Source organism: Chrysochloris asiatica, unplaced genomic scaffold (assembly GCF_000296735.1).
Source record: "Chrysochloris asiatica unplaced genomic scaffold, ChrAsi1.0 scaffold00007, whole genome shotgun sequence".
In the NCBI taxonomy this organism is placed as follows: Eukaryota; Metazoa; Chordata; class Mammalia; order Afrosoricida; family Chrysochloridae; genus Chrysochloris; species Chrysochloris asiatica.
In genome coordinates, this window is record NW_006408525.1 from 24,748,656 (window position 1) to 24,774,278 (window position 25,623).

Below are 25,623 nucleotides of genomic sequence, written 5' to 3' on the forward strand. Positions count from 1 at the left end.
AATCTAGTAGGTTCTAGGTACCGTTGCTTATCAAGAAATAATTAGTTAAGGAGCCAATTCAAAACTGCAGTAGTAGTTAAAAAATAAAAACATGAGGTGTTGTAGACAAACGTAGTCATAAAATGCTTAATCTAGAATAGTGACCATTGAAGTTAGACAAAGAGAACAGAGGTTAGAATTCATTGTTGTAAATTCTTTTACTTTGCGACTAATGCTAGACTTTTCAGGTGTGCTTTAGAGGCTGGTGTTACTCAAGAAAATCATTGTCTTTTGTTTTACAGTGGGCAAATCAAACTAGCAGATTTTGGACTTGCTCGACTCTATAACTCTGAAGAGAGGTAAGACATCAATATTAAAGTGAGAGTTCTTTTTATTATTGGATATTCTAGCAAGTTGCAATACTGTCAGAAGTCTGTAATTATCTGAATGTGTTATCACCTAGAATTTAGACAGTAAATTCTATATAAGTGATTGAATCACTCTTTGGTTGAAACAAGTCAACCCAAATTGCATGGAAGCTTTCTTCAGCTCTTATTTCTGTCCAATTTATTTTGAACTGTTAGGTTGTTATGGAGCTGTTATTAACAATCCTATCTTTAATTAGCAGCTATTTCTGTTTTCAGAAATAGAAATTGTATATACTTTTTTGTTCAAGTACTTTTTATGAGGAGCCATGTTTATGTCATCATTGTTTTTGACATTTCAGTCGTCCATATACAAACAAAGTCATTACTCTGTGGTACCGACCTCCAGAGCTGCTGTTGGGAGAGGAGCGCTATACCCCAGCCATAGATGTTTGGAGCTGTGGGTAAGAGTCTCTTAAACTTTTTCTTTTGTCTGTAATTCACATATTGTTCACAAATATTGTTTTCTTTCCATATTGACTTTTTGCAGCTCTTGTTTAAGTTCAGAAAAATGGGAATAGACTTTTTGGACAGATCCCAGAGAAATCTGCTGAACATTTTCTTAAAACTAGAGACACACTTTTTCTTAATTTAACACTTGTTCAGCTGTTTGTTTTGGGTAGAGGGGAGGGGACATCTTTTGTTTGAATTGGTATTCAAATAAATTCAAATGATGTCCAGAGACTGTTATTGATTGATAGCTAAAGTACTTTCATTTATTGACCCCGTCATCTCTTGTTTTCTTTTTCCTTACAGTTTATAAGGGTCATTTGTCCTATAGTTTACCATAGTCTGGATTTTGCTGATTGCATTTCCATAATGGGTTTTTTTTGTGTGTTTTTTAAAGCATGATTCTGTACTCCCTTTAATTTTCTCTAAATTTTATGTGAATTCAAGTTTGATTGCCAACTCAAAGCATAATTTCCACATGGTTTTGAATACGTCTAACAGAAGTTAGGGAATATGGTGGCTCTGTAGGATAAGCACTGGTGTGCAAACCATAAGTTCAGTGGTTCAAGCCTACTAGCTGCTTTTCAAGAGAAAACCTCATCTTTCTGTTCCCACAAAGATTTACAACCTTGGAAACTCTGTACAGGGTTGCTACGAGTCAATCACACTTAACTGCAACATAAGTTTTATAATTAATGTTAACATTAAAGTTAGGGATAGAGAGCAGAGTACAGACATTAAATGAGTGCACTTTCTGTAGAGAATTTAATAAATTGTTTTAAATTCGTTTGCTTTGTATTACCACTATGTGCTGGGAGTTCTAAATGTCAGTGATAAAGCATTCATCTACATCAGGCAATTTACACACACACACACACACACACACACACACAGCACTCATACCATTTTACATAATATGCAATCATCTATGGATGATCAGTGCCAAAATTAATTAATTCATTTGTATGTTTTTTTGTAATGGCTATATTCTATCACTCCTTTCTGGAATAATTGAAAAAAGTTAACACCATACTAGTTTAGCTAACCCTAGGTACAAATCATATGAATGGTAGGATGAAGATTTGATTCTTTAATTTTATTTACCAGTTTTCAAGATACCTAGGTTTCTTAGCATATCTTCCAAAGATAATCAACAGTAGCTTGTTTTGCTTTAATTTCATTATAAGCTCGTAGATTTAATACATTATGGTGGTTATTCTTATTCCTGCTCAAATTATTCCATCTTTGGCCAGTGGGAACTTACTTAAGTTAATTCTTACAAAGTAAAAGGACTCAAGAATTAACTTTTAGCACAACCACAGTAGTTTTTGAAGGCCTTTCTTGTTTGATGAGGTTCTGAGCTCATCCCGTTTATTTCTTACCTCCGACCTGGAATCAACCATTTTTCTAGGGAGCCTTGATTTCCTTTTAGTAGAAAATTATAGTTAGAAACCACAGTTTAGATGTTGCGGCATAAACGTTTTAAATTGACCGTGTTACTTGTTTCTTAAGTTGTATGATTATACACTCTTGACCTCCATACTTTATGACTCAGACGTATGTACTTCCCATTGGAACATACATGTTACTTTCTTCCATTCTTACTTTCCTCTATTAATGTCACTCTTTAAAAGGAGCACTGCAAAGGTTTTCTTTCAATATTCAAAAGGCTGAGGTGTAGGGAGTGTATAATTTCTGTGGTAGCCTGCCCAAATCAAATGAAGCTTTAGTTAAATTTTAGTGACTCAAGCTGGGTATGTTTGTGTTCTGGACTATTTGCTCTAACAGTATTAGCATTTAAATTGTTACAACTAGGCTCTAAAGTTAACGCCCCATTAAGATGCATGGGGAAAGTTCATAGCTCTGTTGGTATTATTATTTCAGTGTGTGCAACCTGCCACCTCAGTGCAGCAGCAAAATGTTGATTATATAATAAGATGTCTTCCCCACCAAAGGGATGAAAGTTGAAATAAAAGAAAACAAATCACACAATTCAAAATGAAATCTACAGAAAATTAGACCTTCTTGAAAGACCATTGACTCATTAAATTGAGATTTTGCTTGACTTTTCATGTTAGCTTGCTACTTTGGTGATCTACGAAGATATTCTTTACAGAGAAGTTCAGTTTCCAAATCAAAGGAGAAACGGGAACAATTAATATCTTGAAAATTGGTATCCCAAAAATTCAGTGCTTTTTTTTCTCTTAACAATGCTAAGTTGTGACAGTATACTTGTATTTAGAACTTGATTTAGCAGTTAGTAGGGGAAACGATGTAAGGAGAGCTGGTGTCATTGTACAATTAACACTGAACTGCTAATCCCATGGGTTGGCAATTCAAACCTTCCAGTCACTCCTTGGGAAAAAGATGAAGCTTTCTGTTCCTGTAAAGATTTACAGCCTTAGAAGCCCGCACACTACAGGGTTGCTATAAGCCGGAATCAACTTGATGATTGTAGGAAACAAATTTACTTGTTTATCCCTGAATAAAGTTTGAGAAGAATATTAGAAGTAAGAATTTATTTGTCATTTGAGGTCAATAAATGCAATCTGCATACTAGAAAAGTACTAATTAGTTTAAAAGCCAGGTAATTGTTTTCTGTTTTTTAATCTAAAATTTAGTTGAGCTAAGGAGTCCTGGTATGGCGCTGTGTGTTAATGTGCCAGACTGCAAAGCCATTTGAACTGCAAAGTTAGCGGTTCAAGCTCACCAGCGGTTCCTCGGAAACCCTCTACAGGGTTGCTATGGGTTGGAATCAACTCAACAGCACTTAACAACCACAACAACAAAGGAATTTCGAAGTAAAATTTTATAATCTGATTTTATGTTTATAAACAAATCCCATTTCAAAGCAAAGATTCTTTGCCCTTTTTTTATTAAAAAAATGCAGTATTCATATACTTTTTTTCTATACTTAAAATCATTTTAAACTTATGAAGAGTTGGCAATAATATGAACTTTGATATAACCTTTATCCAAATCTACTAAAAATTTATAACTTTTATTGAGCTAAACAATAAACTGCATATATTTTAAGTGTACTGTTTAATAAGATTTTTGTTGGTAAGTGCCATTAAATTGGTTCTGACGCATAGCAACCCTGTATAGCATTTCCAAGTAGTGACTTTTGGGTTTAAACCACCAACCTTGCAGTTAGCAGTCCAGTACTTATCCTACAGCGCCACACCAGTGGCTCTTTGTAGTCTTTGTCTCGCCCACGCAACAATGTTTCCAGGCAACCATTACTCTGCTTTCTATCACTATAGATTAATTTCCATTTTCTAAAATTTTATATAAATGGGATCATAGTATATTTCTTTTGGAATTTATTCACTCAGCATAATTGAGATTCATTCATGTCAGATTCATTCATTTTTAACATCTTACAATATTTGCTTTATGTTTATATCTTCATGTATACGTTTCGTTAAGTGCTGTTGAGTTGGTTCCAATTCATAGCATCTTTGTATAGGGTTTCTCAGGATTTTGAAGAACCAACCTTGCTGTTAACAGTCCAGTGTTTATCCTATATCACTACACCAGGACTACTCTATATTTACATAGATCTTTATAAGATATATAGCATGCAGTAGATTATATGTGTGCATAGATTTAAGTCTGCGTTTAGCATGTTTTTTTTCCCAGAACTAATTGAAAGTAGTTGCATATATCATGTGCCTTTTTGTCTTATATTTAATGTTTATTAAGTAAAAACAAAGATATTCTTACATAACCACAGTACAATTACCAAATTTAGGAATTTTAACATTGATACACTATTTTAACCTAATAAGGTACTTTAATATTTCATATTCTAGTTTCATCTATACCCTAATAATAAGCAATCTCCTTATACCTGATGCAGGATTCTGATTAATCCAGAACAGTTCCTCAGCTTTTGCTTATCTTTCATAACTTGTTTTTTAAGAATATAGACCAGTTGTTACATAGAGTGTCATTCAGGGTTTAACAGACATTTCCTCCTGATTAGATTTAAACTGTTAATTTTGGCTGCAGTACTACATTGGATGTTACGTTTTTTTCAGGGAATATAAACATCTGTACTAAAAACAGCAGAATCTATTTGCCCTTATTGTTGAGGTTAATTATGGTCACTTGATTAAGGTGTTGTCATATTTCTTTCCCACTAATGAATTACTAACAAGTAACTTGTGGGGAGAATATTTAAGACTGTAAATATTTACATGAATTTTTTTTTTTCTTTCTAAATTTCATCTTGTTGTTTTGATAATATACACAGCAAAACATGCTCCAATTCAATCATTTCTACATGCACAATTTAGTGACATTGATTAAATGCTTCAAATTGACCTCCATTACTGCCCCTTAAGGTTCCTGTTTAATCTCATGAGTTGCTATCATCACTGCAGTCCCATATAGATAATTCTTAGAGAGCACAGTGCTCAAGGCAAACTTGTTAATAGTTAAGCTGAATAATTACTCAGTTTTATTTCAGGAGAAATTTTTGTTTAAGATTTAAAGATTATCTTAGGGCAGTAATTTCAGGATTCATCCACACCCTGCATGACTCCAGAATTCTAGACTCATGAAATTTAAAAATTCTGGTCTATATTTTCCCTCTTTGGGTCAGGAATCTTTGATCAAAATGTTCAATAATGATAGCAACTGTTGGTCTTATGACAAGGTGGGTAGTTCATGTAGTGTGAGTGTAGTCTTGAAAGGACTTTGAAAATGGCAAATGGATTTAAGCATCATTTATTTGACAAGCCTATTGAAACAGATCCTAGTTGATCACAAGAAACTGTTTTCTTTGCAAATGTAGTGTCCAAAGAAAAATAGTCTAGTACATATTCTACAGAGCAGATGATTGAAAAACTAATAAAAACTGCAGAGCATTCTTGAAATAATTAATTCTTTCAGTCTTTAGGTAATTCCTTAATTTGCAATGGAATTGATAGAAAAACTCGACTCCCTTTCTCTGCATATAGAGTCAAAAATTTGGCAGATTTGATCTTTTCACAAATTTTAACATACTGTCTGTGCTCGCTACAGTATTTTTTTTTCTTGACAAAACTCAGGTACTGCATTTTTGGGTCAATTTTCAATATAGGGATGGCACTTAGCAACAATAGAGTAAGTATATCAGATATAACCCAATAGACTGTAAGCATTTATTGAACACACTTTAAATTGGCTTTAAGGATTTTTCCCTGACCTCTCAATTTTATTTTTTCTAGATGCATCCTTGGGGAATTGTTCACAAAGAAGCCAATATTTCAAGCCAATCTGGAACTGGCTCAGCTAGAATTGATCAGGTAACAAATGTGATTATGTTCTGGGTACCCAGATGTATGATAGGTAATCTCTTCCTCTATTTTAATACTTTTAAATAATTTTACTAAAATGATTTTTTTGTGCTCCTTATTTCCAGGTAAGTTTCTTTTCTCTACAGGATTACTTTATATTTTTCATAGACTATGTATGTAAAGGAATTGTACTCCATAGAGTTTTTAAGTCTTGTATATTTTTATTGGTTCTTAATATGAAAGCTGGGTTAATACCCTGAACTGCGAGGTTGGTTTAAACCACAAAGTTGTCAGTTCAAGCTCACCAGCCGGTCCTCAGAAATGCTATACAGGGTCATTATGAGTTGGAACCATCTCGACGACATTTAACAACAACAATATGAAATTTTGTAGGGTGGTTTTTCCATCTTAATAAATTAAGATTCAGTTTATTCGGTAAACATTATTAAGTCTGATATGTAGCAGATCCTTTCTTTGTTGAATTTTAGGCTTCAGAGATAAAAGATAGATCTTGTCTTTAAAAGCTTGTTGTTGTTAAGTGTGGTCGAGTCAATTCCAATCCATAGTGACTCTGTATAGGGTTTCCAAGGAGTAGCTGGTGAGCTTGAACCGCTGACTTTTGCAGTTCAAATGACTTTGCAGTCTGACGCATTAGTCCAAAGATACAGTATATAAACATATAATTATAAAATAGAAATATTAAATAATACAGGATTAGGGGGACAGATCTAGGGTTGGGATGGAATTTTAATCGGTTTATTTGTTTTCCATAAAATTAAAGGAAAGACTACAACAAACTAGTGTAGACATATGTTAAAGGTGGTATATAGCACATATGTAACACACCTCATTGTTATGCAGTAAACTCAGTTATCCATCACTTTCAGTCTTAGCTAGTCTTCTCCCTGTTTTCCCTAAAAGGGTTTTAAAAGACCATTTTAGGCTTTGACAGCTATTGTATAAATTACTACTAACGGAACAGAACAAATTTGCTAGTGAAAACCTATTCAGGGAATTAAAAGCATATTTTATAAAGCCAAATATGTTGATAATTTTGTATTTTTGTGGTAATATTCACTGTCTGGTAATTAACCTTCTGTCCTGTTCCTTCTGTCTTTATACAGTGAGGTCATAGTTTACCTTTTCTGTACACCCGCTAATGTAATAAGGCAAGATTGCCAGACCTTAGGAGATAATAAATTTTGCTTCTAGAACTGCTAAAATTCATGATGCTGACTCACTGATTTTGTTGCTCTTGCTTTTTACTTTGTTTTCAGTCGACTCTGTGGTAGCCCTTGTCCAGCTGTATGGCCTGATGTTATCAAGCTGCCCTACTTCAACACCATGAAACCAAAGAAACAATATAGGAGGCGTCTACGAGAAGAATTTTCTTTGTGAGTTTAACAAAAATAAACATCTAGTTTCTGTATCTAGCTCATGTTAGTTAGGACTTGGATTTTTCCTGACCTAGGAATTTAGTGATGTCCTAGATTATTATGAGAACACACTGTAGGAAAGCATTTTGAACAGTTTGTGAGTTTCATTATAGCTTTATTCATTGTTTTGTAATTTTTTTCTTCTAAAGTTACTAGATGATAGAAAAACATTTTGAATAGTATATAAGTGTTCTCATAGTCCTTTTGCTCTTCCAAAGACAGTGGATAATGGATCTGCTAGGATTTTTCCTTATCTGTATTGTTGTTGTTATTATGTGCTGTGTACAGGGTTTCCGAGGCTGTAAATCTTTATGGGAGCAGAAAGCCTCATCTTTCTCCCACAGAACTGCCAATAGTTTTGAACTGCTAAGATTTAGCAGCCTGATTCGTAACCACTAGCATATACTAAATCCTGTGTGAAAGTAACTCTTTCCACAATTTTACATGAAGCTGGAGCAATATAGACTTTGTGACATAAAGTTACATGTTTGAGAACTGTGGGGTTATTGTGAACTTGTCCTTTCTCTGTTCTTTTCCACAGCATTCCTTCAGCAGCACTTGATTTATTGGACCACATGCTGACACTAGATCCTAGCAAGCGTTGCACAGCTGAACAGACTTTACAGAGTGATTTCCTTAAAGATGTCGAACTCAGCAAAATGGCTCCTCCAGAGTAAGTGCTGATGGTCATGTTGTTGTCGTTAATGCCATTGAGTCAGTTCCGACCCATAGCGACCCTGTATAGGGTTTCCAAGGAGCGACCCTGTATAGAGTTTCCGAGGAGCAGCTGGTGAGCTTGAACTGCCGACCTTGCAGTTCAAATGGCTTTGCAGTCTGGCGCATTAACCCACAGTGCCTCACCAGGAGTCATGTAGTGACTCTAAACATCCCTTAGACCTCTGGACACAAAAAGTCAAAATAATAGGTTTTTTAAAGGAACTGCAAGTAAGTCCCAAATAGAAAGGTGTCCTTAAGTATTATGATTGATAAGGAGATTTGGTTTATTTTATTTATTTTGTTTAACAAGGAATAGATTTAGATATGACATTTAATCTAATTTGATTCAAGCGATTTTCTTTGGTTTCTGGATTCCCACCATATTGCCCTCTACAAACTACTTAACCGTTTCATCTGATTCACTCCCTTTCTGCCTATGTGACCATTATGTACCACACTTGCAAAGACAGTCCTAATTTTAAACCATTCGTATCATTCACATATCATGTATCGTAAATTTTGACATAGACAATATGCCCTTTAACTCTTATCAGGATTTAGGAATTTCCTGAATTCTATAGGATTTCCAGAGAGTTATCTTTAGAAAGATTGTGTATCTTTAAAAAATTGATGGGACTGTTTGTACATAAAATAGGAAATAACTATAAAATACTTCTGAGAAATATCCAAATTCATTTATTACACTAGAATTTTGATACATTAAATTTGGCTTGAAATGCATAAGCTTTTACTGAAGTTTGAATATCTTGTTACATATTTTGGTATTAGTAAGCTATTGAAGTAAGATTTACCTATTCATACTATTTGCATTTTGAGTAATAATAAGGAAAAAAGCCGTTTTGGTTCTCACAGACCAAATAACACAAACTGATTTTATATAGAGGTGACTTAATACCATGATACACTTTTGTGGTCCCAAGATATAAATCACCACCACTCTGCTTTCCTAGACTTTCTGTAGATATTAACAGGCCAGTAATCTCTGTCATCCTTATTTATTTCCAATTCAAACTTAACCAGTGAAGTTCTCTTGTTATTTTTGTAATGCCAAACAAGAATGGTTATAAGATTTAAATATTTGACTGGAATGTGGGTTTTTTAAAAAAATGTTTTATTGTGAATTATATGATAGTTTACGTGGGAGGAGAACATTAGCTTTATATTCATCCTTTCATATATTGTTTCATTGCTGTGGTTACAATCCCCTCCATGCATTGGAATACGGGTTTTTTTTCGTATGAATTATATCTTAGGTATTAGCAAGATTTTCTTTTCTCACCGTAGAAGTCTTTTGGACTTTAGTTTCCTCAAACGACCTTCTGCCATGATTCCTTTTACATTGCCATCGTTGTTACTAAGGGCTGTCAAGTCAGTTCTGACTCATAGCAACCCTGTATAGGGTTTCCAAAGCTTGTAATCTTTCCAGGGGCAGAAAGCCTCATCTTTTAAAGACTTGAACTGCCAACTGTAGTCCAGTGCTTATCATATAGAGCCACTGCTTTCCTGTCCTTATACAATGATATTATGTATTTACTAACTTTTCTAGTTATTAAAAAAAAAAAATTCCTATCTCCCCTGCTCTTTGCCTTACCATTTTACTCTTGTTTTCCCCATCCGCTTGCCCCATTTATTCAGCCACATGCCCATATACATTTTCCCTTTGCTTTGTCTCTTTCCAGCCTTCCACACTGGCAGGATTGTCATGAATTGTGGAGCAAGAAGAGGCGACGGCAGCGACAAAGTGGTGTTGTGGTGGAAGAGCCACCTCCACCCAAAGCCTCACGAAAAGAAACTACCTCAGGGCCAAGTGCTGAGCCTGTGAAGAACAACAGCCCAGCACCACCACCTCAGCCTGCTCCTGGCAAGGTGGAGCCTGGGACTGGGGCTACAGTAGGTCAGTGCTGGGGTGGGCCTTTGTGCGATTCATAAGCACATTTTGACAGGTTTTGAAGGTCAGTTGCAAGGAGAAAGACAGTGTGTGTGTCTTTTCGTATTTATCTGGTGAATCATTACAAAAGAAGTCACTGTCCTCATTATGAGGAGAAAAGAGAGAGAAACTAAGTTTTGTACAAATAGGCCAGGAAAGTCTGCAGTGGATCATTTTCCTTCAGTATCTTAATTAGATATGTGGCATAAATCAATGAATGAGATATGGCAAGCTTAAAGTGACTTTACCCATGGCTGTCAACACACATAATTTGAAACACTGTTTGTCAATTGGATTTGATAAGACTTTCTTAGAAATCTAACCATATTTCACATTAAGTCACAATTGCTAAATGTAGTTAGTTCCATGGTCTGTTCCTAGATCTATATACATCTTCTGTGATTCCAACAATTTTTCAGAATGATTGTATTTATTTTCTTAGTTCACTTTCCCTTTCCTGTCCACATACAGCAGGGGTTCTCAATGTTGACTGTACATTAGAATCCTCTAGGAAACTTTACAGATGTTTGTTGTCAAGTGCCATCAGTTCCGACTCATTGCAACCCTATATAGGGTTTCCAAGGAGCAGCTGGTGGGTTTGAACTGCTGACCTTGTGGTTCACAGTCCAGTGATGATCCTACAGCGCCATACCAGGAGTTCTTACAAATAGTCACCCCCAAATAATTGTCAGATCTTTAGGGATGGAACCTAAGGCATCTATCTGAATTTTAAAATCCTTTCTGATAATTCTGATGTCCTCTTACTGTTAAAAATCACTGACCTTGAAGAATGCAAATAAAATGAAGCTACAGTTTATTTACACACAGTACAGAGATGTTGAGTCCCTGTGTTTTGAAGCACGAATATTAAGAATAAAATCCTCTGTGTTATGACAAACTGAGGCATGAAAAAAGACATTCAAAATTAACTTTATTCTTTGGTTATTGTAAGCTGCTGTTGTTGTTAGTTGAAGAAGGCACAGGCCCTCACCCTGCTTCATGCTCTTATGTTAGTTCCTCTCTCTCCACAGGCCTTGGTGACATCACACAGCAGCTGAATCAAAGTGAATTGGCAGTGTTATTGAACCTGCTACAAAGCCAAACTGACCTTAGCATCCCTCAAATGGCGCAGCTACTTAATATCCACTCCAACCCAGAGATGCAGCTGCAGCTGGAGGCCTTGAACCAATCTATCAGTGCCCTGACGGAAGCCACTTCCCAGCAGCAGGACTCAGAGTCCATGGCCCCAGAGGAGTCTTTGAAGGAGGCACCTCTTGCCCCAGTGGTCCAGCCTTCAGCAGAACAGACAACCCCTGAAGTCTCAAGCACACCAGCTGACACACAGAATATGTTGGCAGTTCTCTTGAGCCAGCTGATGAAAACCCAGGAGCCAGCAGGCAGCCTGGAGGAAAACAACGGTGACAAGAACAGTGGGCCACAGGGGCCCCGAAGAACTCTCACAATGCCACAACAGGAGGAGGCAGCAGGTAAACAGACCGGTCATGAATCTCATTGAGCTCAGGTGCTGTTGATCCTCTTAAAAATCTCTTTAACATTTTCTTTTTCACATCAATGGCCTCGGTTTCAGTTTTTCTGTAACCTAGTCTGCGGGAGAACATAGCACCAATGGTGTATTTCTTCTTTTATCTAAGTTTCAAAGTTTCTCAAAGCACCTTACATATACTGATTGTTTTTCCACTTCCTAGGAGGTAGGTAAATAAAACCCTGTGTTCTAACCAAGGAAACCACAACCCTAACTATGATACATCTTGAAGCACTGCATGTGTGCTGGCCAACTAGTACTAGCACTTGAAAATCTGCCTTCCAAACAAACCATTATCAGCAGATTGTTGTACTGTTTTCTGTCTAGTGTAGTGGATATTGGATACCATAGTTTTACCTGGAAGTCAAGGAAACCCTAATAAAATACCATTCGTAATCTCTGAAAAATAATTTGGGAATGTTTCTAAATATAATTAACATAATATGTTTTCTTTCCAAAAAAAAAAAGTATATAAAAATGATTTCTTTAGATCTATGTTCCTGAAAGAGAGAGACTATTGAGTTGATCCTAGATTAGAAAGTTACTATTATATAAGAAAAAAACAGTCTGAAAAGGAATATGTTTATGGTTTGTTCTCACATGACCACAGCATGCAATTTAATCGAGGGAAAAGAAGTCTAAATTATTTAATCTACTCTGATCCATAGTCTATTTGCAAATGTTTACTTATTTGAAAGTGTTTTCAACTCCTTGGAAATTTTTGCCGTCCAAGAAGACCCTATGAACTGGGGAATGAGAAGAGACATAAGGGCTGACAAGATACACTAATGTTCAACTATAGGGTCCTGCATTTACAGAAAGAATATGCATAATTTCTACTGGTATAGGGTCAAACACATGAGCCATTTTTCAAATGCACAGCTTTTTAAAACTGTTAGATAATGAAATCAATCCCCCTTATTTTTTACAGTTAGGGAAATTGTAGTTCAGAGTGTTTGAATGTGGTCTCACTGCTGGTTATTGGCAGAACTAGAACTTGTATACTCATGTTTCTTGATTCACTTTGCCACTCTGTCATGCTGGTTCCAATTGTTTTTAAGAAACTCCAGGACATGGAATAACAGAGAAAGCTAACATAGAATTAAAGCAGGCCTCTTGGCCTCATCTCTTACCCCTACCCTCAAAAAAAAAAATTCCACTCTAATCAAAATATGTAAAAGAAATTGTTTAAATTAAATATCATAGTGATTGAAAGAAATTCACTCAATAATTGAGCCAACAAGCTATAAGCCAAATGATGTAATTGAACTAAAATTAAGGCCTGGCCTATGGCCAAAAATTGCTGGGTTTGTTTTTTCAGAGAAGTGTGTGAAAAGGCCACTCCTCTAGTTAATTGCTGTCACCACTAGATTATTCAGTTGGTGTCTCTATTGTATCTCCCTGTCCTGTTTCCCTACTGCTGCCTCTTTTTGGCCATGTCACTGTTCAGTAGCACTTCCACCAGAGGGCAGATTGGATAAGCCAGAAAAGGTGAAAACCTGTTCTAGCTACTCTGTACTTGTTAAGCAAGGGTGATGGTTGGTATTCAATGAATTGAATGAAGTTTTTAAGTTATTTGTACATTTCATTAATATTTCCCTCCATTAGTATAGACTACTAAGGATTAGCAATGTTGTTAAGACCTTAAATCTTAAAACCGTATGATTTGTAAAAATGTGATCTTTATTTTTTAAATTTCTTTAAGAAGTTTTGTTAGCCTTTAATGTTCTTTATAATCCATCTGCTTTGCTACTTTGGAATAATTTCATCTTCCCATTTTTATGTGAAAGAGTTTCAAAAGGTGACATGAGCTCAAGAATTGGTTCTATTGAAGCACAATTAGGCTATTTATGTAAAAGGCAAAATTTTAATACGATAAATGATATAGCTATAAGAATATAAATTTCTATTTGTCCACTTTTATGGTTAGGCATTTAAAAAAGTTGTTTGCCCTCCATATTTCAAGCACTTGATGTTCCAAAAACTTTTTAAAATAATTATTACTTGGTGTTCTTAAAGGGATATGTAGTGTTGACAGCAAACAGTTTTGAAATCTACAAGTTTGTAGTCCAGTTAGCCTTTCTTTTTCAAGATGTCTACTTTCTAAATTGTAAATTTTCTGTGGCAAATTATTTTGTCAGTAAACTCATTCTCCTCTGACACCTAGCCAACCAGCCAGTCAGTCAACAAATAACTTAGGTGGGTATTGTTTATAGGGGATTAGCTGGCTCTGGGATGTCCCCAAATGCCAGTGTAGGAACTCCTTCAGTCTTAGGCAAACTGGGCCCATACCCCTACCTATGTATTGCATATAGCACCTGACCTCATTCTTCCACTGTACAACCTAACAATTTTCTAGTGTTTTCAGAGTCCTTTCATCTGCATGCTAAGGGGATGCATACTTTGTCTTTGCAAAATATAATCAAGGTAAATCTGCTACCAAAATATCTATAACTAAAAACTGGTTTTGGCTTGTCTAGGTAGTAACTTCACATCACTAGCTCAGATAGTGAAGAATTGACTCTATGGCTATTTTTAAAATATACTTTCATAGGGAACAGAAAAATTGGTCATTTGGGAGATTTCCCAAAACATTGAATCTTCCATCAGTTGGGTAACTCACAATTTTGAATGTTCTTTTGTCACAGTGATTTGTATGTCCTCAAACTCATGCCATTTGACATTCTCCTCTCCTGCCTTGGTAGGAGTTCATTATTAAATGATTCCTATCTTAGGCAACTTTATCCAGCAGTGGAAAACAATCTGGGGAGCGGTTCAAAAAAGACAAAGATCTTTGGAAAAACACAGTGTAGTGTTAGTTCAGTATGTTTCTGAATCCCCAGTTCTTGTCATTTTTTCCAAGGTAAATAGGTGTTTATCAAACATCCATCTGCACGATACTAGGTGCTACAGTGACTTTTTTCATAGCATGGAAAAAATGCAGGAGGTAGGAAAACAAAATAGAAAACTATGATAGAAGATACTATAGTCTTTATAATTACTGTAATATAGGAAGTTGAATGACAGTATGATCTTTTAAATATCCCTTCAGAATGTAATTATGGGGAAGGGTACTTAAGTTTTGAGTTGCAGGTGTATATTTATACATGAAAGTAATGGAAGATTTTTACTTTTATTTCATCTATCTTGTATATTCTTAAGTTCTATTTCAGGTTAACCTTATACCATTAAACTTTCTGTAAAATGTGCTAGTGAAGTTTATGCAAGGTCTCTTGTTGTACAGCAAAATTATGTCTTAGCAATGTGACCACAGCATGTATATTGTTCCTTCTCATCTTCCTTCTTTCTACTTTATTTTCATTAATATTTTGATCCAACAGCAAAAACAGGGGTAGGGGATGGGGGGTTACTGCCACCAGCCTACACATTAGAACAGTTTCTTAAAGAAGGAAATGGAGAAAATCTCAGACAAAAATCAGAATAATTTGAAGCTTCATGGTCTTTGCACACCAGCTGTTAGATCCAGAATGCAACTGTCTTATTTTTAATCTCTTGATTTTATTTATAAATTGCGATTTCCTGGTCCCAAAATTTTATTCTTTATATATTTGGTTATTTGTATTGATACTTGTTTATGTTGGGCCGTGTGTGTGTGTGTTTGTGTTTATAATCACATGTGATTTTTAAGATGGTGTTTAAAAGAAGTAACCCTTCCACAGCATGTCCTCCTCACATTCTTCCACCAGAGAAGAGGCCCCCTGAGCCCCCTGGACCTCCACCGCCGCCACCTCCACCCCCTCTGGTTGAAGGCGATCTTTCCAGCGCCCCCCAGGAGTTGAACCCAGCCGTGACAGCCGCCTTGCTGCAACTCTTATCCCAGCCTGAAGCAGAGCCTCCTGGCCAGCTGCCACATGAGCACCAGGCCTTGAGACCAATGGAGTACACCACCCGACCCCATCCAAACAGGACTTACGGAAACACTGATGGGCCTGAAACAGGGTTCAGTGCCACTGACACTGATGAACGCAACTCTGGTCCAGCCTTGACAGAACCCCTGACCCAGCCCCTGGTGAAGAACAGGACCTTCTCAGGCTCTGTGAGCCACCTTGGGGAGTCCAGCAGTTTCCAGGGCACAGGGTCAGTACAGTTCCCAGGGGACCAGGACCTCCGCTTTGCCAGGGTCCCCTTAGCGTTACACTCAGTGGTTGGGCAACCATTCCTGAAGGCTGAGGGAAACAGCAACTCTGTGGTGCATACAGAGACCAAATTACAAAACTATGGGGATCTTGGGCCTGGAACCACTGGGTCCAGCAGCTCAGGAGCAGGCCTTAACTGGGGGTCTCCGGCCCAAGCTTCTTCCTATGGAAAACTCTATCGGGGGGCTACGAGAGTTCCGCCAAGAGGGGGAAGAGGGAGAGGAGTCCCTTACTAATCCAGAGACTTCAGTGTCCTGAAAGACTCCTTCCCTACCCATTCTTCCATTCTGTCCTCTCAACCATGAATGAAATCATTTGCCAGAGCAAGGTAATTGTCTGCATTTGGCTACCACAAAACTGTCCGTTGTATTCCTTGCTCGCTTGCTACTAGCAGGTTACAGAGAATAATGATGTCGGCACCACTTGCCCCTGGATGGGCTATAGCCAGAACATTTACTTCAACTCTACCTACTAAGATACAGATAATATGGAGAGGGTTATTAAATTGAAAAGTTAATGTTTTATTAGCTCATTACCTGTATTTGTTGAGCAGAAGAGCTAGAGAACAGTTTCAGTTTTGAGATGTGACTATAAGAGTCTCTCTTGAGGTTTCAAGTTTTTTGGTTTTTTTATTTTGTTTATTTTGTGGGCTTTTGTTTGTTTGTTTGTTTGTTTTTATTTTAATTTAGTGTTTCTTTTTTAAAGAGAATAGTGTTCACGAAATTCGAGCTGCTCTTAGACTTTTGCTCTAAGGGAAACAGTGACCTGGCTAAGTTAAAGAAATGTCTCCTCCTCTCCACCATCACACTATTTTTACTTTGAAGTGAACTTTTTTTTTCCCCTCTCATTGAGCATCTTGGAACATACTTTTTTTCCAAAATAGATTACTCATCTTAACGTTTGTTCTGCTTTGACAAAAGGCATGCACCCTCTCCCTGCACACTAAGCAGGTTGTGGAAAGTGGCATTCTTGGGCAAGTAGATAGCCTTGACTCCATCTTTTTCCTTTTTGCCTCATTTTTATAGTTTCCTTTTGCTTTCTTTCTTTTTTTTTTTTTCTTTTTCTTTTTTTTGAGGCATTTGTTTGGAAAATAATCATTAAGCTCTCCAAGACTCTGGGATACAATTCATTTTTTGAAATAAAGGAAAGGAAATTCAAACTCCTACATTGTTCTCTGCAACTCTTCAATTCCAAAAGGGTTTTGTTTTTGTTTTTTAACCGTGTTCTGATGGGGAAGTTAATTTGTAAAAAGCTGCTAGGACAGTGCTGCTGAGCTGGGGTTAAAGATGATACCTCTATACCTAGAGGGCCAACGAGAGCAGATAGCATATTGTTTACACGTATATTTTTATGTAAAAAAAAACAAACAAAACTTTCAAACAGAGCATTGTAATATTGTCAAAGAAAAGAAACTACATCCTGAAGTACGTGGAAATATAACTTAGTTTAGTATATTTTTCTGAAGCTGTATCAATACCTGATACCTTTTTTAAATCATTTTTAAAGAGCGGACCATGAGATAGAACAGTATTGACATATACACATCCCAGCGTGTATATCCTGCCAGTTCTTTTAGGATTTTCCTTTGGAGGTAGATTCTGGATTTCGGTAAACGGGGCTAAAGTTTGACTTCCTGGTAAGAACTTTGCCTTATCATAAACAGGAAATGGAAAAAGGAAAGGTTCTCAAGGTGGGGTAACTTGGGAGGCTTCTCACTCTGGCTTCAATTTATATTAAGTACCAGCATATAAAGTATTTGAAAAAGAGATGCACATTCATATAAATTATCTGCCGACTTAGACCTTTGTGAACAGATTAGTCCTCTTTTAACAAGGAAAAGGCATCTTGGAGAATAGTTTTCAGAATTCAAGTAAAGTTTTGTGTTTCAATGCCAAGTTCATATATAAAAAATAAAAACTATAAGAGAAAGGTGCACTAATAAAAAAAAAAATAATTAAAGAATCATCTTGAGATAAAGTACATGAAGACTGTTTCCCTTGTTACCAAAATAGGTAGATATCTGGTGTGTGTATTGCTTTCTTATTCTCTGGTTTTTGGTCTGGCCTTTTCCTTAGGGCCAAACATTGATTAGAAGGAGAACCTTTTAACCATTTTGGCATTGATGGCTTTTATACCAGTGTGTCCAATTAGATTTGCTAGGATCACTGAGATGCTATTTATAAATTGCATTAAAGTTCATCTGAACCTTAATGTCTGTTGACTTCTTAGTCCTCAGACATGAGCCTTTTGTATTTCAGAATATTTTAATTTGAGGCTTTTGACCTAATTTTTTATTAAAGAACCTAAGCCTGGGATACTTTTAAAAGTATCTGTTTAGTGAAAAAAATTCAATTCCCATCAAATATGAATAAAATTCTCTATATTTTCGTTGTGTTTTGGTTATCAGCCGTCATCAATAATGTTTTTTTGTCCCCCACTCCTATCTTTTGTTTTTAATTATGTCAAATACCCTAAATAATATACTTAAACTTCCAATTCCCTGATCCCCACTTAAGGAAGGGGTGAGTGCCTGTGTGTATGTTTGTGTATGGTTCCCATCTCACTCTCTTCACCCCATTTTGGGAATCTAAACTTAAAGTTTGGTAATAGGACTCTTTCTAAAAGCAGAGGAAAAAAATTCACTTAAATATCCTCGAATCTGTATGAAGAAATAAAAGGTATTTGTTAATTTTTCAGTTACATTATCTATAAACATGATGGAAGTAAAGGTTTGGCAGAATTTCAACTTTATTATTAGAAAATTGCAAATTCAATTTCATTCAAAAGTGTCTTTGGTTTTGTTTTGTTTTAATTATTATGCCCTGGGATATGTTAAGTATTAAATACATTATTTTGAACATGAGAAATCTCTTCATGGTAAGAGTCAAAACTGGTTTGACCAGGATCATTTTTGTGGTTTTGAAAACAACTTTGCTTGACCCAATTTCCTTAGTTTTTCTTCAGCTGCCCATAGAAACAAGGATTTGAAATTGAGAGCAGCTCTTTTATGTTTAAAGGGCAATTAGCACAAATTTGTAAGGACTTTTATTAGCTTATACCATAGATAACACCCAACCACTTGTGTGTGTGTGTATGTGTGTGTGTGTGTGTGTGTATATAAATAATATGCATATATATAGTTACAGTGCTAAAATGGTTACCAGCAGGTTTTGAGAGAGAATGCTGCATCAGAAAAGTGTCAGTTGCCCCTTCATTCTCCCTGATTTAGGTTCCTGACACTGTATTCCTTTCTCTCTCTTGCTCTTGCCCCCTATCGGGTGTATCTTGTCTGTGTACAGATATTTTGTAATATATTAAATTTTTTCTTTTCAGTTTATAAAAATGGAAAGTGGAGATTGGAAAATTAAATATTTCCTGTTATTATACCACTTTTGCTCCATTGCATTTACTTCTTAATCTGTACCCTCTGAGCAGATATGATCATGCGCAAAGGGCATTTTTCCTTATCTTAGAGGTTCTCTGTCTCAGAATCACTGTAGACTCAAAAACTACCCATAAAGAGTTGTCAGCGTTTGAAGTAGTCCTTGAAAACACTAGGCTAGGAACTAGAGAACAAAAGGAGTTGGTGGCGAAATGATCATGTGATTTTTTATTTTTATTTTTTTTAAAGTAGAATATGGTTACACACAAAAAAAAGATGGTGATGCCAGGCCATCCAAAGAGTTGAGTTTCATGTACCCTGACTCCTCCTGACAGGAGAGGTAAGTGGGTTTGAGCTCAACTACCATCAAGGAAAGTTGGTAAGAAGCTGTTAAGACCTAAAGGATAGTCTTTCAAAGTAGAAACTCCTCAACCCTAGGCCCAGTTCTTTCCAAGATGTTGATAGGGTAGTAATGGTCAGCAGCATGGGGATTTCCTGATACATTGCCAACCCAGGAAGTGCTTCAAAGTTGTTTTAAAGGATTGTCAAAACCTTCCCATCTCCACCTGAGAAGAGACTTTCCTTTCTCTTTTCATAATTTAGAACAGTGAGGATTATCTTTTCCCTTGTACAGCATGTACTAGTTATGACATAAATAGGCAGAAAACAGATAAGATCAAACATCAGGAAACCATGGAAAAAAGTAGTTTAAGTGAGGCGAACAATCATACAAGGTTAAGGCGTGCACCAGAACAAGGGAAGTAGGAAGAAATTGAATTCAAAGACTGGTGACTGAATCCTCAAAGTTTAAGTATGGTGTTTCCTTGCCTGTGGGCTAAAACATTTACTGAGAAGGAGACTGTTAAGTACCATTAAGTCGGTTCCGACTCATATGGACCTTGTATAGGGTTTCCAAGGAGTGGCTGGTGCATTTGAACTGCCAACTTTGTGGTCCAATGCTTACCCTATAGAGAGTTCAAAATTGTCCCATTTCCTGGAATTCTGTGTTTCAAGAGTAAAGGAATTCATTTTAAGTCTTTATATATTGCAAGTTCATAACTAAGGGTATGAACCTCGGCCTTCTAGAGAAAATTGTTTTCATTTACAGCAATGGCTGTAATTTAATTTATAATTAAAGGCTTAGGACCCTAACTAACCTGGACTTTTTTCTCGCATCAGTCCCAAGGCCATTCTGACTAGAAACCTTACTGTTAAGAACCTAAACTTCCCAGACTGGCATTCTTTACTATATGGTAAGGTTAAATTTCTCAAAGATGTTAATAGTTCCTACCTTGGTGCTAAACTGTGACTTACTTTGTTAAACTGAAAGTTACCCACTAGCTTGACTTTTTTAGGGATAGACTGACATCTGTTCACATCTTAGTCATTTTGAAGAATTAGGCAGAATGGGAGGGATTGGGAAGTATCTTTCAAAGTGAGGGAGGTAGTCATTCCAAGGGCGAGGCAGAACTTGTGGAGTCTTCAGCTTAGGTTGAGAAGGAAGGTAAGCATTCCTGGGCACTTTGGTTACCTTTGGTTTTACTGTCCTGTTGTGGAATTTCTCAGAGATCAGGACTATGAGTGTTCCTATAGCCTTGGGAATACTCCCAGGATAAATAGGAGTTTATGCCAAGCCAGGGTTGACAGACTTTGGGCAGAGTATGACGCCTGAAGGAATTACTGGTGGTACTCTGCCACTTTACACCATATGCAGCTGTCTCCCTATCCTATCTACCCAGTTCTCTTCATTTCCTTTTTATCTCTCTTCTCCCTACTCACCAATCAACCCCTATGATTTTAGTTTTACCATAGGTATTGATTGCTTAACCCTGCTGAGTATTTAGCATTATCACTGCTTCATAGTTTTGAAAGGTAATGAGAGGTTTTTCAAAAGACATGTGGCTATTCAGATCCTCAATTTAAGGCATATGAAGTGGCTATGAAAGAGGCTTTTATGTTGTGTAAGGTGCAAGAGGTTCTGGGCTTCGAGAGGTAGGGAGTCATTATCTTCCAGTCTTCCTTCCTTTCCAGCCTTCAACTTCATCATTCTCTCCCTCATATCCTGAGTTTTGCTTTTGCTGGTGACATTTCTAAGCTCAGTTGCAGATGGTGACTGTGGAATGTAAACTTGGTGAGAGCGGGTCCTGCTATCCATGAAAAAGCAAGTGTGGATAGCTTTGATGACCTTCCTAGTGATTAATCACTGGGGTGTCAAATCTGCCTGACCACTGAATTGATCTTATGCCTATTTCTGAAATTAGAAAGTAGTCCAAGGCTAAGAAGAGACAGATTTGTAGTTATTCTTTCATACCCTTTAGATGGGTAGCAACCTTGGTGGCACAGTGGTTGAGGCACAGGCTACTAACTTAATCGTCTGCAGTTTGAACACACCAGCCATTCTGTAGGAGAAAGATGGCAGTCTGCTTCCATAAAGATTTATAATTTTGGAAACCCTGTGGGGTAGTTCTCTGTCCTACAGGGTCACTGAGTTGGAATTTACTCAACCACAATGGTTAAAGATGAGTAGTTAGTGAAGTTTTATGAGTATGCAGCCCTCGGCTGCAGCATGCTTCTCGGAAATAAGTTCATATTGACATAGATTCCCTGTTAAATGCCGTTGAGTTGATCGATTCCAACTCAGCAATCCTGTATAGGGTTCCCAAGGAGTGGATGTTAAGTTTGAACCACCGATCTTGTGGCTCAAACTGACTTTTCAGTCAAGTGCTTATCTTACAGTGCCACACCAGGACTCCCTAGGACCTGGAAATAGATGGATTTTGGAATATCTTGCTCTGGCTGGTTGTAAACTAAAGATAGTTCTGGTAACTCTAATGGAATGAAGTACATTTTATCCAAGTCAAACCATCCCTGAGGGAGGCAGGATGGAGAGACCTCAAAAAGACCACAATGTATCAGTCAGAGGTAAATAAAGACTAGATTGTAACTCCTGGAGTATGTCCTCTACCTCAGGGACTTATCTAGTGGACTATCTCTAGGAGAGGATACATCTCCCTCTCCTGCCTTGTAACTACAACGATGTCTAATGAGGTGATGATCCACCTGTAGACAACTCTTCTTATCAAAGCTAATGGAATTTTGAATACTTCTGGCAATGGAGAAAAGAGACTGAATCAAAAGCCGGAAAGAAAAGTTAGAAATCTGATCCTTTTATAAATTCAGGAACTTCTGAGTTTGACCCTGTAATAATATTTGCATTTAAATGAGGCCAAAGTCTCATTTAACATGAAGCAATGTAAGAAGGAGGTGGAAATAAGAGGAAGAAGTAGAGCAGCCTACTAGCTGAACTAGATGTTAATGTGCCGTGGATTCCGACTCCACAGTACATAACAACAACAGGGTTTCCGAGGATGTAAATCTTTACGGGAGCAGAAAGCCTCATCTTTTTCCCGCGGAACAGCTGGTAGTTTAGAACTGCTGACCCTGAGGTTAGCAGCCCAGTTCGTAACCACTACGCTACCAGAGCTCATTGCTTATAAAGAAAGAGGTAGGGGTGGGGTGTGGGGAGGGGTATTGTGGACATCCAAGTTTTTGGGATAGTGAAATTTAGGGATAATTGCTTTAAAGGTCCCTTCATTTCTGTGAGGCTCTGCATAAGTAACAGTGAGGGAGTTCCCCTTAATTGCAGTAGCGTTACCTTTAGAGTTCCAGGCTAGGCCTAGAACCCTTAGACTGAGGTATACTATGAAGACAGATTTTCCGTAGAGAAGCTAAGACTGTATTAACTCAAGAAATTTTATTTCTACGGCTATCTACAGTCAAGAGAGTCATTCAGAAATAAAGATGAATGGCATGGGTGCATCATGGTAAAAAGTTATTTGTATTTCTTTAGCTTTAAAACTCCAGAAAATGATTTTACATTTTCTAAGTCAATCTGGAAACTGGTATTACTCCTCTCCTCATTTCAGATCAATTAAGAGCAATGCACAGAAGAGGAAGAGTTAAAGTTGCAGAATATTAGACGTACAGAGGGAGTTTGTCTAGTTCAGTGCCCTGTTTGGCCAGTGGAAAAAAAGGCCCATGAAGGTTGAGAAATTTGATATTGAAAAGAAGGGAAAGAGAACATTTGTTGGATACCTCCTATGTGTCAAATCACTATGCTAAGTTTATTCCTTTAGACATGTTACTTTTATTATCCTGAGCGATATGTAGGAGATACAGAGGAATGGTGGACCATTTTTCTCTCTCTAACCACATAGGACTGAATGAGAGGAAATGAAGAGTCATCATTTGAGAGTGAGGTTAATTTCAGGAAGTACCAAACAGTGTAAGAGACTCATGAATAGTTTCTCTATTGCTAGAGACCTTATCAAATGTGGTCTGCCCCTCCCTGGGGACATTCCTATCTCTTACTAGAGATAGGCTAGAGGCAGGGCTGTTAGGGAACAAAGTTACAACTGGGTCTGGGATTGATCAAGTCAAGAACTGAATTCATTTTAGAAGTGGGGAACAAAATGGGGCTTTCCATACTGGAATGTCTTCAAAGAAAATGGTATTTATGTATTATGAACAAATATCTATCAAGGAGATAAATTCCTTTGATGACCATTTTTGTTTTGTAATACATGTTGTCATAGAGCAAAATTAGTGATTTTGGAAGGACTCCGTGCCAAGTTTAGGGTTCATAGGAGCCAGGTGGCAATCTGAAATTGACAGTAAGTATGCAACTGTGTTCTTTATAGTTGGTATCTCAATAGTTAGACCAGAAGAACTTCTTGACTTGGGGAGCAGAAATATCATTCGGTGTTCCCCATATTATATAGCAGAGGCTTGTGCTGAATACACTGGAGCTTCCTACATTTAGGAAACTTTTGGATTGAGTCAGAGAGACTAGTCTTGTACCTGGCTGGGAGTGGAGATTGAGTGTATTTATATATATAAAAGTCAGCACACTAATTCAGGTTATGAAACAAAACAGTACCCTAGAACAGAGGAAGTCATGATCAGAAAAAAAAAGTGAAATTAATCAGTGAACAGTCTGAAGATAATGAAGAAAAAGGACATGGAACAAAAGAGAGAAAGTTGAACAGAGAGAACATTCATGGAAGAAGCTTATGTGTATTCTGTGCAGAGGGCTTTGAACAGACTAAAGGTGGTTCAAGAAAGGAATATTAGGAAATGAAGTTGGAGGGCCAGTCTTGTTGGCCTGAGTGAGGACTTTGAATCTGATTTGGATTTAACAGGGAACAGAGTATGATGTCGCAACATACAGGGAAAAGTATGAAGACCTTTGTAGCTGTACTGGGTCAAAAAAACAGAAAAAACTAGCTAGGATATTGTTATTTTCCAGATAGTGAGGGCCTATACAATGGGAATCCGGAGATGTGTCCATAGAAATCAGCCAGGTTTGGTCATAGTTCGAATTGATTCAATGGCAAGTGGTGTGTGTAAGGTGTGGTCTTAGTTTGGATGTGAGAGGAGGAATAAAACCTCAAGATGACGACCCCAGGACATATTTGTGCCGTTGTTGGTGATGAGAGCTTGGCAAGAGGTAGCTGCTTTGTTCTTAAGAAGTAGGAAGTGTTTATTAACCAGTTGATGAGCTATGTCTGTGTATGTTCACTAATGCACTGCCCTTGGAGACTAGTCGAGCTTGTTCTTTCTGTGTGTCCAGAAGATGACCTGCACCTGCCCTTTTTAGGTTGGAGGACCAGGCGAGAGACGAACTATTGCTGAGGTGTGCCTACAGACTTCAGAAATGCTACCCCACTTCAAATCTGGGAAGGAAAAGACAGCATTTTGCTAGTTTCTTTCTCTTTAATGCTTTGAAAATGGGCTCTGACTAGCCTGTGGCAGCATGTGCCTGTGGATGCATAGTTCTCTGGCTTGATTCTTGGAAGGCCTCTTTCTGTCCCTCCCTGGGGGTCATTTGTATCTCTAGTTCCTGTTCCCAGAGCCATAAAGTGGGAGCCCCCATTTATTAATTGGGTTGGGACTGAGGAGGGGGCCGGCGGGGGACTCTTTAGTGCGGCAGGCAGGGGTCTTCCCGAATGAGCCCATTAGCCAGCCCCAACGGCAGCTGAAACGGGGCTGCAGCCAAGTCCTCTCCGTTTCAAAAACCCTCCATCGCCTGCAGCAGATCAGAACAAGGCCTGCGGGAGCCCTTAGCTTCTGATTGCAGCTGTGAGGAAGGACAAAACAATTTATAGGAAGCCAAGTAGCTCCTGTCTCACTGTCTCTTCCTTTCCGACTTTGGGGAGGGGGAAATGCTGGGATATTGTGTCTCTTCCCACCGTGGTTTCTTACAAAGAACAGAGTGTATATGCATTGATTGAATGTT

The 25,623-nt window shown here is 37.4% G+C and overlaps 1 protein-coding gene across 2 annotated transcripts in view; it reads left to right on the top strand.

The window, feature by feature from the left end:
• The window catches only part of CDK12 (cyclin-dependent kinase 12), a 44,571-nt gene extending 28,392 nt beyond the window's left edge, over positions 1–16,179 (top strand). The window contains exons 7-14 of one of the 2 annotated variants that reach the window (XM_006832551.1): positions 282–338; positions 707–808; positions 6,074–6,151; positions 7,420–7,536; positions 8,120–8,251; positions 9,996–10,210; positions 11,275–11,730; positions 15,494–16,179. In XM_006832551.1, the coding sequence (XP_006832614.1) occupies positions 282–338; positions 707–808; positions 6,074–6,151; positions 7,420–7,536; positions 8,120–8,251; positions 9,996–10,210; positions 11,275–11,730; positions 15,494–16,179 (1,843 nt within the window). Of the gene's footprint in view, positions 1–281; positions 339–706; positions 809–6,073; positions 6,152–7,419; positions 7,537–8,119; positions 8,252–9,995; positions 10,211–11,274; positions 11,731–15,466 lie in introns of both variants that reach the window. The other variant, XM_006832550.1, reaches the window with a different exon arrangement.
• Positions 16,180–25,623: the final 9,444 nt, after the last annotated feature.